This window comes from Poecilia reticulata, chromosome 2 (assembly GCF_904066995.2).
Source record: "Poecilia reticulata chromosome 2, P_reticulata-male-v2, whole genome shotgun sequence".
Classification (NCBI taxonomy): Eukaryota; Metazoa; Chordata; class Actinopteri; order Cyprinodontiformes; family Poeciliidae; genus Poecilia; species Poecilia reticulata.
Genome location: NC_088831.1, coordinates 17,979,505 through 17,992,989, shown reverse-complemented (window position 1 = coordinate 17,992,989; position 13,485 = coordinate 17,979,505). Strand labels below are relative to the sequence as shown.

Below are 13,485 nucleotides of genomic sequence, written 5' to 3'. Positions count from 1 at the left end.
ACACATGATTTCCTCCTGGTTTGCACTGCGCAGCTCGTGACTTTGCTATCAAACAGACCAAGTGTTCTTCGGGAGGCTTAAATGTGTTGCTTAGAAATAGATTACTACATATTTTTTTGAAAGTTTTTTTTTTTTTTCTCTAAGTGGCGTTGTCTCTTTCGAGGCCATTTGGTGTTTGCTTATAATCGACCGTGTTTTCTGATCTGGGTTTTCTGACACTTGATGGCAACATGTGGCTTTAAAGCAGATGGTTAGCAAGTGACCTCCAGCATGCAGAATGAAAAGCTAACACTGACACAAACTTACGCAGACACACACACACACGGTATGGTGTTTACCTGCTGTTTTCCACACTTTCAGGAGAGCCTCAGGTGCAGCTTCAGACATGGTGCTGGTCAGGAAGCCAGGGGTTTGTTATGTGTGCGAGTGTGTTTGTGCTGCTGGGTAGGTGGACTACACACTCCCACATTTATCCCAATTATTGTCACAAAGGGAGTGTAATTTAGAGAATGGACCTCCAGAGCAGCTGAATATGTGCCTTCAAATTATTGTAAATAGTCATTCTTGAACTGCATGTTGGGAAATCAGCGATCTCTATGAGGGGGACCGAAACAAAACACAAAACCGTAGACAGACATGGTATTAAGATTGTTTATTGACTAAAGATTATAAGATGTCAATGAAGCTGAAAAATTAAAGGGGCAGTGTTACGTAAAACACGTAAACACGTATTTTGTAAAATAAGCGTTACAAAAAAAGTTGTAACACTTATTTTTAGCGTTACAACTTGTTATAATGTTATTCCCTTGTCAAAAACATTGCTAGAGTGATTAATCTCCCATATCAACCATTCAGCTGTGCAAAACGCTTGGTGGAACCTAGCCCCGCCTTCGAGGACGAAGCTCCTCCTCTGAGCTGCAGTTTCCAAGCTTCTGCCTCACAGAGCAGCCGCCACTCAGCTCCTTCAGACTAGCCAGCAGCGATTTGCAAACACCTGGTGGAACTGAACATCCTCCAAGCTCATTGATTTTGCTGAAGCACTAAGTATTCAACACATTCGGTGATGTGAAAAAAGTGTTTCCATTGCAGTTTTTCCAAGTACATCTATTTTGATGCGATTGAAAAACCACTTCATCCTAGCAACGAAACTTTTGATCGAAAAACATATTTTTTACGAAACTGCCTGCTAAGTAGATTTATTTTCGTACTTTCCATTTGCGTGATTTTATGGTCAGCGGCTAGTGTTTCTGTTCTCACTGCTGTGCAAAAAGGGAAGCACAATCCAGAGAGAAGTGGCAATGAATAAGTGATGTAGCGATGAACGGAGGCTGAATCAGGCGGCCCGTCTCCAGGGAGTGTCCTTTAAACGCGCACTAATGATCTCCGCCTGCCAGGACATTTCTGCCACAAAGGGCGAACGCAGAGAGAAGGTTGGCAGGAGGGAAGAAAGCTGCCAACTCTAGAAGGTGTGAGTGGGCTGGAGTTAAAAGGAGTTGGAGGAAAAGAGGGAGGGAAGACAGGAGGAAGGTGGGGGCTCCTCATCGTCTCTCTCTCTCTCTCTCTCTTGGCTCAGAGGCACCGCTGGGCGGAGGAGGGAAGGCGACGGAAACGCTTCCCTCTCATTTCAGCCACAGCGCCGTCCGTCTGTCCGTCTTCCCTGCCTCACAGCATCCCTTCCTCTCTCTTCCTCTCTCTCTCCAGGTGATCACCCCGTTCCGTAGGCTCATCCTCTGCGCCGAGAACAGGAAAGAGATGGAGGACTGGATCAGTTCGCTCAAGTCCGTCCAGTCCAGGGAGCATTACGAGGTAAGGGGCGCTTTCTAAACGAGATCCGAGCCTCTTACCCCGTTCTGGGGTTTCCAAGAGTCAGAGCGACAGCAGATCTGACGTTAAGGCGTGTCCTCTCCGCTCGCGGGACGCTTCTTCGGTTGACAGTTGAATATTGTCGGGGGGGAAAAAACTGTATGAAAGCCGTAGCTTGTTGCAGTAAAATCTGGCTTGGTGTGTGGAAGTTCAAAGATATTCAAAGTATCACGTGAATCTGGTGTGCTCACATGTGCATAAACTGTGTGGGGAACAAGTAAAAAAAGGATAAAGGCGTCAACAGTAAATTTAGTTTTCCAGCTGCAGCCTCACTGCATCCCATCTCCAGCAAACTTGCAACACAACAGTTGAGTCCTATCTGAGGAGTTTCTCTGCACACACACACACGCGCGCACTCCCACGCACACACACACACACACACACGCACACGCACACACACACACAAAGAAAAAAACTCAAGCCCCTTGTGCGGAAATCCCTGCTGTCAACAGAGATGTGAGCGCTGACGGTGACAGGTTGTGGTGCGCTCAGGGCCGGGGGACAGGAGCACAGGCGCGCGGCGGCTCTTATTTCAGAGGGGAAATCTTATATAAGACCCCCCCTCACTGCACCGCAGTGCAGCAGCAACCCCAGAGCTGGCTCGCCACGAGGAACACACATGTAGACACGCACACACGACACACACACATACACACACCGAGCCAAGCTGCACGGACCAGAGAGGCTTTGATTTAAAAGCGGTGCTGTGAGGATGTCCCATTTAGCAGCACCTGTTACAGTTCCACTTTACAACAACACAAAAAAAACAAACTGGGATGGGGGGCTGCGCCAGCTGCTGCAGACGCAACGCCCACGCTGGAACGCTGCGCCCCTCCCATCACCTCTACTGTGGTCCCCAACCTCCACATGCACAGAAGCTTCCAGGGGTCCGGCTGCTCCTGCAGAATCACGGGTCACACACGTTCAAGAGTCCTGATGGAAACCCTCTATGCTGCTAATATCAAATTCAAGGCCTAGGGGCCAAATCCAGCCCAATGTAGCTTTTGCTGTGACCCTCTAGACTCTGAGACATATAAAGAGAACTCTCAAGATAACAGTTATGTGCTTAACTAATATTTCATCAACCAAATCAAAGTAGTTTTTAGCCGTTTATTGCCAATTTACATCAATCCTTCCCTCCTGTTTTTGCGTTTATGCAGTCATGGAAATTCACGTAAAATCAACAGATCCCTAGACTTTGTAGCGCTGAATTTATTGCAGATTTTCTGAAAAAATTGTCAAAAACTTTGGGTTTAAGTGTCTGCTTACTAAGGGTGGGCATTATGAACTTGATTTTTGTATCACAGCATTTTGTGGAATTACTGTGATAACAATAAAAGTGACGATAAGAACTATTTATTTCTTCTTTGTCGTGTAAATCTGGATATGGATGTGACTACGTGGCAACACAACCTTAACTCCAACAACACAAAAACTGCTCTTGGATAAAAAAAAAAATTATATGTTTCTTTAGGTTACTAGTCGCATAAAAATGTGTGATTTGTATCACTAAACTGCATTTTATCATATTTTAAAATTTATTGACATTTATTGATACTTAATGAAAAGAAATGTGGAGAAGAAAGCCTATCCAACAATCCCTACTATACTGATAGATTTGGGGGGATAAATAAAAATTTGTTTTATGATCAGAAATTTATCATGATAAATGATAAACGATACGATACATGCCAGCCCCTGCTACTTACTCCCACCTGCAGATGGCAGTATTTCCTTCTTCTACTACTAAACTACTGCCTTCGTCTCACATATGGGACAAATATCGCAGCAGTTCTTGCAAATATTTCTAAATTAGCACCACAAAATCAGTGATTTTGATTACAAAAAAAAGACAAACACAAAAAAAATCTCAAAATCCTGGAGGGACTGATGACTGAAAACATGTTCATCATTATTTAAATATAAGTAGTACTTGTCAAATGCATACACAGCTATTTATTAATAGCTGTGTATGCTATTAATACACAGCATACACATGGGTTTTATTATTACATTCTGGCACAACCAGCCCTTTGAGAGCATTCATGATCTTGATGAAAATGAAAATGAGTTTGACACCCGTGTTCTAGTACAACGTTTTTCTTAATTGAGCTGCAGTTATTATCTTATAGGAAATACTTCAAAGTAAAGAAAGAATTGACAGAAGCTGAATTTGTTTGTAATAGTTTCATTTTTGTGTCAGAATTTCATGCTTTGTTATCTTGGAGCAATGTGTGTGGTGTTTTTTTACTGCCTGTTCTCATTCTCAGCTTGTCTGGACACCCGGTCAGGATTCTGTTCCATTTCTTCTCAAAAGTCTAGAAAATCTGACTTCTGCCTTTGAAATCCAACATGGCTGCCTGCCACAAATCTAAAACATTGTAAAAGTTGCATCATTTTCATGCAGTAACACACACTAACACACTTATAGGTAGCAGTTTAATGGATGCAAATTCATCCTCGTTATCAATATTATTACTGATTTTTTTAAATGATGGTGATTGGCTCCGCTGCTGCTAGTCCTTGAAATCTGAAAGGTTGGTAAGACATGAAACAGAGAAACTTTGACCATTTCAGATTGTCCATGTTTCCTTGAAAAGTCTTTAAAAGTCTTCAATTTATGTATCTAAAATTAAGGCCTTAAAATGTTAAAGGTCAGTTGGCCTTAAATACATCAGTCACAGGTCTTAAATGTTGTTGTAGCAGGACTTTCTAATCTAGTGTATGTAGTTTTTTTCCAGATTAAAGTTTGAGTAAGTTTGTTTTTTTGTTGTTTTTTTTTTAAAAATTCAATCCAATGTGTTGTTAAAAAGGTCTTAGAAAGCCTTAAATTTGACTTGCATTGTTTAAACTCGACATTTGAACATCTAACTAACCGCTATGCTACATGGCGCCCTTCACTGGTCGAAATATCTCAACTTTATTATGTTCTGCGTTTAAAACGTGTGGATTTTAATGTTGTTCAAAATCTTTATGCGGTCGACTGAAAGCAGCAGAAGAAAGATTTTAAAAAATAATCAGAGGTCCACTATATGTCAGCCTGCATTATAAGATGTCATTTAGTGCTTGCACGACCAATACGTCACTGTGTGCTGCAGCTCGCTAACTAGCGACGCTCCGCTGGCTGCAGAGCAGCTCTCTGTGCATCAGACGGTGATGGGAAAGGAGCAGCCCATGCGTTAAAACTGAGGGAAGGGGTGGGGGTGTTGGCAGAGTGTCGCCCCTTGACAAGCTGGGAATGAGAATGTGTTGATTGTTATCACTTAGTGCACTGTGCTTGCTCTTCTCTGACTGTTTTTTCTCAGTGCTGCCAACCTGTTTTAACTTCTCCTTTGTCAGACGGCACAGTTTAATGTGGAACATTTCTCAGGGATGCACAACTGGTACGCCTGCTCCCACGCACGGCCCACCTTCTGCAATGTCTGTAAAGACAGCTTGTCTGGGGTCACATCTCATGGCCTCTCCTGCGAAGGTAAACACCACAACGCTTCACATGCTCACACTTGACAAAAACAAAGTAGGGTTATTGCTTTCTGTCTTTTTTTGTGTTTCAAACATGCATATTTTGTCAGTAAAGGGTTTTTTGGGAATGTTTTGCACAACATGAACAGTCTCAGCTGAACTGTGCAGTCTTAAAGGAGCAGTATTGTGTAAAATCGACTTTTTGGAGCTTTACATCATTTTATAATGATGTAAATGATGTATATTATAATATTGTGATTTTTTTCACATCCAAGATGAATGCTTCAGAAATTCTCTATTCACTGTAATGACATAGTGACAGTTTTAACAAATATGTAAAACTTTTTTTCTTTACAAATCTTTCAAAGATGCATTAAAAAAAAGTAAGTTGGCCTTAAATATGTCAATCACAGGTCTTACTTTTTGTTGTGGCAGGACGTTCTGATCTCGGATGTGTCGTTTTCTGCTAGACAAAAGTTTGAGTCACACACAGACATCTTCATCGCGCTTGAGGCTGCTGCTAACTACCTGCTAACATACTACAGCTTTAAGGGTGTGAATACTTTTGTGAGGCTGTGTATTTTTTTGCAAATGACATTCCAGACCTTCGTCATCAGTCCATGCACCAAAAGATTTAGCATGAAAAACACAGTTGGCGGTGTCCAGTAGCACTACAGTGTACATAACAACAGGTTAGTCTTTATTGGGCTTTGGATAAATCACTTCAATTTCCATACACAAAAACGACGACTCCCAAATTACCCATAATGGTACCTTGCTGGTTACCAATGTCATGTTCTGTCATTGTAAACTCAGGATCAACTAACAAACAAAGCCCTCCTGCAGCCAAAGCAATAGTTGACTGCAGGAGGGCTGAGCAGCAGCAAACATGTTGGCTAGCAAACTGATGCCAAAATGGTGGCTCATTTTGGCATCAGATCTTTAAGGACGGCCAAGCTACTGACCCATAGCTACGTTGGCAAGGTCACTGCTGCACAAGACCTTTCAAGTCACAAAGAGGAAGAAGTTATTTATATTTTTACCAAAGTATGCAGGAAAGCAGCAGATTAGGTTTAGTGAAGCCAGCGTGAACCCTGGCGGTGCTCTGGGCTGTGGAGCGGGATGCCTATCACAATCACGGCTTGAGGTGCAGGAGCAGGAAGGTGCTGGCATTAAAACTAAACATGCCGTGCCGTATAGCTTTCATGTCATACTGTGTGTTAGGTAATCATTGACTCGGTTTCTCTTTTAGCATTCACACCATGCCCCTTTGTCATTAGCGGAGAGAAAACTGCTAATCTTGTGGCTGACGTCATCCCTCTTCACCTTCTCTGTGAAGGAAAGTGTAAGGTGAGGTGTTGAAGGGAATCAGGCTAACAAGAGAGGATGAGATTTTTCTTTTTGCTTTCTGTTGGTTGGTGTTACGTGGCATTGATGCGCAGCAGAACATTGTGAGAACCATCAGCATATTCCTCATGCTATCTTAGCTAACTTTTACCTGTGAGGTGTAGGAAGGTGCATCCATCCAGTATTAGAGGAAGAAACCTAGTTTCTTCTTGGTTCTCATCATCATCTTCTCCAACGAGGTCAGGTTTGGTCCATAGCATATGAGAACTGTCAAGTTTGTAAAGGGGCAGTAGTATGCGTTTTCCAGCCACATAATGCCATTTTATAGCACAATCAAGTAACTGTGTTTCCTTCAGTTGTTATAAAAGCTATATGTATATCAAATATGACTCAAAAGAAGTGTGACATTTTAATATTTAAAGCCTTGAAAATGGGCCTGTGTCTCTTTAAAGCCTTCAACTTATTCTAAAACTCCACCTTCAGGATGTCATAACATCCTGAAGCATTGCACTGTTACAGCAGTGCAATGCTGTAACATTTTTACAGCATTGCACTGAGAAGTACCTCCTATAAACAGCTCAGTAGCTGCAAAGGTCCAGCAGATGTTTGCTAATTGCCGCTGGCTAGTCTGAAGGAGCTGAGTGGGGGAAATCGTGGGGGAATCTGAAGCAAAAACTCACAAGCTTTGAAATTGAAGATCAGCTGTGCTTCGAAGGCGGAGCCAGGTCCACCCAGGCATTTTGAACAGCTGAATGGTTGCCATGGAGATTAAAGGATTCCTCAAACATGCATGAAAGAATCAAAGCAACACTCCAGGATTGTTTTAGATGGGGGAATAACATTATAACATGATGTAAAGCTCATAAACAATTCTCTTTCAAAGTGTACTATTATTTATTATTAAGGGAGCTAATACTAATAGATAAATAGATGACGAATCTTCTTTCGTCGCGTTTATCTCGTCTTATTAAACATATTGATCCAGAAGCATTAACTTTAGATATGGCCTAAATCACGCAACGCCCTGTTTTTGAAGACATGGCTGGTGCTTATGATATAATGAAATTAAGCAAAAGGTAAGTGCGTGACAGCACGAACGACGAATCAATAAAACTGGAGGAAAAGACATTACGAGGAGAAAATGAAGCAGAAAAATGTCTGTCAAACTTCAAGTGCAGGCAACCAATCACAGCAGAGCAACACGGCTTAAATTTCCCTTCGATTTCCCGAGCAGGGCAGTCAGCGGGGATTGATTTGTGCTACCTACGTCCTCTGCCCCTTTGTATTTAATACACAGACACTCACAGTCCCAGAGACTGCATGTGCTTCCAGTCTGGTCTGTGTGGACGCCTGGCCATTAACAATCTGTGGTATCATGTCCCCTGAATTCTCTTAATGTTCTGCTAATGCTCTCTAACAGCATTTAGTGGTAGACGAGATTGAAACATTGATTGTTGCCCCCGGATATGACTTGGACTTGTAGTATCTGTGTTGTCTGCAGAATGACAACATTGCGTGTGCATGTGTGTGTGTGTGTGTGTGTGTGTGTGTTAGTGTTGTACATGAGGCTGAGTGGGGCGGGTGGACGGAAAGTTCCCCAGAGTACGGACATTATTCATGAGTCTGCTAAGAGCTTCGTCTCTTCTGGAGAACAAGGCGAGAGCAGACTCTCTGTTAGGGGCGTGTAGGTGGGAAATGCTCACGCCATATTTTCTACATGCCACTCTGATCGGTTAATCACTGCAGACGGTTTCGACGCGTTGAAAGTTGGCGCATCTCTTCATTCACGCCCAGCGAGCCTTAAGACACAGCCGATGAACATCAAAGTCACTTTGTGACAATACGAAATAAATTAGTTAAGAGAGATTATGTTTTTCACTTTGCCTGTGTCAGAAGAGTACGTTGTGATAGTCTTCGTGTTTCTTTCCATTAAAGCAAACAGAAGACATGCAGCTTAGCTTAGTTGACTTACAGTTTCTTAGCTCGCTCCACACTCATTTCTAAATAAACATGTTCTGCATTGGTCCAAATGTAGAAAAAGAGCTCACACATAGAAACATCACCAGGTGAGAGATCAGAAACAAACAAAATCATCAATACACATCTTAAATCTCACTAGTTACAAATACAAGTACAAGTCCTTGTACTTGTATTTGTACAAGTACATCGTAATACATAAACAATCAACTGAAAATAAATTCAGACTAATAAGAGAGTTATTTGATTGATTTGACCTCTTCTGACAGTAATCAAGGCAGCAGGTCTATTTTCTACAATTTTGAGTTTAGTTCTGCTTTTGAGCCACAGGTTTTCAGTGCTGCACAAATAAAATACATTCACAAAAAGATGAAACATGACCCCTGCATCATTAATATTTCACCATGTAGAAATAAAAAGCGGTTTGTGTTATTGAAGCGTCTGCCTCCAGACATATTGAGCTGATGTTTTACTGCAGGCTGCTGAGTGACAGCCTCTATTAAAGTGTGGAAACCTTTTCAGTCCTGTTCGTGTTTCTGTGTTTTTCAGTGTGCAAGTTCAAAGCCCACAAACGCTGTGCCGTAAGAGCCACTAACAACTGCAAATGGACGACCTTGGCCTCTATAGGGAAGGACATCATTGAAGATGAGGATGGGGTAAGTTGGTTTGAAGCAACTTCTTACTAACTTTTAAATATAGAGCCATCACAAAGTATTTCACGTTTCTTTCATTTTATGAAGGCAACCTTCAATGCCGACCTGTTGTAAAAAGAATGTCTCGACAAGAGAGGCATTTATCCCGTTCTGTAACGTGTGTGTGTGTGTTAAACCTCCAGATTGCCATGCCTCATCAGTGGTTGGAGGGCAACCTGCCTGTCAGTGCCAAATGTGCCGTGTGTGATAAGACATGTGGCAGCGTGCTAAGGCTGCAGGACTGGCGCTGCCTCTGGTGCAAAGCCATGGTAAGGCATCTGTCACACCGTCATGCTGAACGCAGCGAGCATGCAGAGGAGACTGTGCGTCTGAAGGAACATGTTAGACTGGGCAGCGTGCTAGATGAAAGTCCTAGCATGACTTTCATCTCAACCGTACGCTTGTCTTGAAGCGCAAACCACATCTGCAAATCACTACGCACAACGCCAAGCTGAAAAACGCAACAACGCGTTAAAAAACACAAAAACAAGTTAAGAAAATGGGCCGACCTCAACAAAATGGAAGACGGAGGTCCTAGTGGGAAACCTGAGACATTGTTGGCCAGCCTGCATGGACCCCATGCGGGATATGGTCAGGTGTGCTGGCTGGGTGACTGGGGGACACCAATTTTAGCTTTAGAACCAGATGTTATGCTGGCTTTAGGGCATTTGCTGAAAATATAAATGTTACCGGCGATGCAAATGCAGCTACTGCTATATTTAGAGTCATTAGCCATTCTATGAAGCTCAGCTTTGTTGTTTTTCACAATGTGGGAAATACGTAGCACTGTGACTGACTTACTCTCTGTCTAAACAGAGAGGAAGCAAATTCAGGAATAATTTCTGGTCCCAAAGCCAAAAGTGGTGTCGTCCAATCAGTGATCTCTCAGGTCTTCCCACTGAGCCTTACTTCATGTGTTTGGTTAAAGCTGCTGTGTTTTCTGAATATGTGCAGTTGTGTTCAGTGATTAGTTGATGTAGCTTGGGGTCACCGTATATAACTCTATAGCTTGGAGGTTGTTTTAATATTTCCTGCTTACTGGAGTAACCATTTTTCAGCAAGTAATTTTTGTTCCAATAAAACTACAGATGCCCTAAATGAGTCACCTTTGACATATCAACAAGTCCTCTAATTGCAAGACGGCAGCTCAGTTGTCCGTTTTGTTGATTCAGTTGAATGTCAAACAATGTTTTTGTTTTTTATTTCTTCCTCTAGGTGCATACAGCCTGTATGGACCTGTACCCTCGCAAGTGTCCTCTGGGTCAATGCAAAGTCTCCATCATTCCCCCCACGGCGCTCAACAGCATCGATTCAGATGGTAGGCACCGACTGCGCGCGCGGTAACCTGTACACTAACTCACTCTGAAGGGTCCGGGGTCAAAGTCTGGCTCCACCTGTGAGGAACCGTTCACTCTCACAAGTGAAAACTAGAGCTTTCACTTCATTTGATCTGCTGATCTCTTTTCTTTGACCTCTGACCTGCTGTTCTGTCCGGCAGTGATGTGGATTCGACTTGATTTGATAAAACCATCCACAACCTCCATGGTCATTATTTGTCAATCTAAGAACAGGCTGGCTGTCATCATCTAATCGGTTATTTTTAATGAGCTTCCTGTTGGTGGTAAAAGACTTCTTGTGATTTTCTTTAAGCGATGGCTTTCTTCTTTGTCAGTTTGGTGGCTGGAGTGGACACAACGGGAGACTGGACAGTTCTGAAATAGATTTGAAAATGAGAGCATTACACTCACAAACAATAGGATACAGGAACTACTGAATACGAATGAACACTGCAATCTTTAGAGTTTTATTTGACCATGCTCCATTTTCCTTCCCTTTATAATCACATTCTATTGTGTGTGTGTGGGTGTGTGTGTGTGTGTGTGTGCGCGTGTGTGTGTGTGTGTGTGTGTGTGTGTGTGTGTGTGTGTGTGTGTGTGTGTGTGTGTGTGTGTGTGTGTGTGTGTGGGCATGTGCGTGTGTGTGGGTGTGTGTGTGTGTCCCTGTATGTAAAATCCAGTAAAGTTAGTTGTGGGAAGACAGCCTCTCTGTTTCCCTGACCCTGAGGCGTCTGGACAGCCTGCCAGATCTCACTGAATCCATTCTAGTTCAGCACCTGCGAGACGAACCCTGATAAGCACGCTGGATTAGATTACTGTCTCCGAAGCAATCACACACGGGCCGCTGGGTCTGAAAAGCTGCCATCTTCTAAGTGGCACCTGAATAATAGAAAAGTGGTGGGATTGAGCATCCGGATGAAGAGAGCAGGACAAGATAGCGGCAGAGGTGAAGCTACGACGACGACGCGCTCATCTCTCTGTGCTCGCGTGCCGAGGATCCCCGCTGCTTCCATGACGGAGAGCGAAGGGAGCGCTCGGGTTTCAGTGTTGCCAGATTGTGCGGGTTTCCGCCCAGTTGGGCTGTGTTTGGACAGCTGTGGGCGGGTAATATTTGGGCTGCCTTTCACAACATTATGGCAAGTTTTTAGAAAAGTTTCAGAGGAAAAAACACCAAACCTTACTGATTATTTTGGTTCCTAGTGCAAATATCTTCATATCTTTGAAATAAGACAAAATTAGCTTACTTTTTCATCAGTACTGATGTACTGATAAGAATTATTGACTTAAAACAAGCTTCTATATGTTGCTGAAAAATTACTTGTAAGTTAGTTTTGTCTTATTTCAAGTGTGCTAAGATGTTTGCACTAGAAACCAGACCAAAAATACTTTGTAAGATTTTGTGTTTTTGCAGGTTTTTTTGTAGGAAAGCACAAGACTTTCCGTGTTATTGCACTTACCTGAAATCTCTAGTCTGTCAAATGTGACATCATCAGTGACCAGTTGTGCAAGAACACAGTCTAAGGAACATTTAACAATGGGAGTGGAAGACATTTTAAAATATCCAAGATAAATAAACAAAACAACAGAAACAACCAATAAAATCAATTACAAAGTTTTTGTCAAAAAAAAACGTCCTTCAAAAAAAAGAGCTGCTTGAGACTGAAGACTTTTGTCATGTAGTTTTTGGTGGAAAAAAGAGCAATGATTGAGCTTGTTTCATCATGCGATTAATTTCTTCCTTTCTTATTGCAACAAAACTACTTATGAACAAATTTCAAATACACAGCAAAACATCAGCCTATTTTTCAAATTTCTTTTAAATGCAGAAAGAGATTTAGATTGTTTTTTTGGCTGTTAGGATCCTTCCATAAACCGTGTGTGTGTGTGTGTTGTTTGGGGAATGGAGGGGGGGGACACGAGCTGCAGCACGTGCCGGAGCGCCGTGGCTCCCTGTCTCTGCTTCCTCTCTCTCCCCTACCACTCACCCTCTTCTTCCTCCATTCCTTAGCAACAGCACGACAGAGAAAGTGAGGCAGAAAGAAGGGGGGAAATCAAAGCGGAGCGCAGATGAAGACACTAAAGAGCAACGACGGGGGGGAAGATGTGAGGGGAGCTATAGTACGCACAAGGCTGTCATCACCAAGGTTTTCCTTAAGGACCAGGGCGCCTTGCTGCTTTGCCTCCCACAGATCAGCCTATAGCACGTGTTCTTACCTCATGTCATCGTCACACGCGTTGACACACGCGGTTTTGATGAACGATTGAGAGCCGGGTCGGATCCATGTGATAGACTCTACCTGCACCACTTTGCTCCCTCGTATTTATCACCCTTTCAAACAACACTTCATCAGCCGGAAAGTCAGTTTATACAAAAGCGTCGGTAGGTGATGAAATAGAAAGGCTTTCTAAACTTCATGATACACAAAGGGAAGCAGATTGAGATGCTTTAAATAGGCCGTCATAAAGAAACCCTCATCAAACCGCGCCGGTGTTTTCTTGCGGTCTTGTTGCTGAACTGCCAAGGAGGAGCGGGTGGGAATGTTCAAACTGAAACGGTGTATTTTCTGCAGGCTTCTGGAAGGCCACCTGTCCCCCGTCGTGTGCCAGTCCCCTCCTGGTCTTTGTCAACTCAAAAAGCGGCGACAACCAGGGGGTGAAGTTCTTGCGACGCTTCAAGCAGCTTCTCAACCCGGCCCAAGTCTTCGACCTGGTCAACGGGGGTCCGCACCTCGGGTGAGGAGATGAACCCGACGCTAGTGCTTATGGGTTTTGGGTTGTTTTTTTGTTAAGTGCCTTCAGATGATATT

The 13,485-nt window shown here is 43.1% G+C and overlaps 1 protein-coding gene across 12 annotated transcripts in view; it reads left to right on the top strand.

The window, feature by feature from the left end:
* Positions 1-13,485, top strand: part of dgkh (diacylglycerol kinase, eta) — a 65,519-nt gene that overhangs the window by 30,455 nt on the left and 21,579 nt on the right. For 11 of the 12 annotated variants that reach the window (XM_081599003.1, XM_081599032.1, XM_081599008.1 and 8 more), the window contains 6 exons: positions 1,702-1,806; positions 5,203-5,335; positions 9,199-9,305; positions 9,485-9,610; positions 10,557-10,659; positions 13,249-13,411. In XM_081599003.1, coding sequence (XP_081455129.1) covers positions 1,702-1,806; positions 5,203-5,335; positions 9,199-9,305; positions 9,485-9,610; positions 10,557-10,659; positions 13,249-13,411 — 737 coding nt within the window. Of the gene's footprint in view, positions 1-1,667; positions 1,807-5,202; positions 5,336-9,198; positions 9,306-9,484; positions 9,611-10,556; positions 10,660-13,248; positions 13,412-13,485 lie in introns of those variants that run through there. The other variant, XM_081599029.1, reaches the window with a different exon arrangement.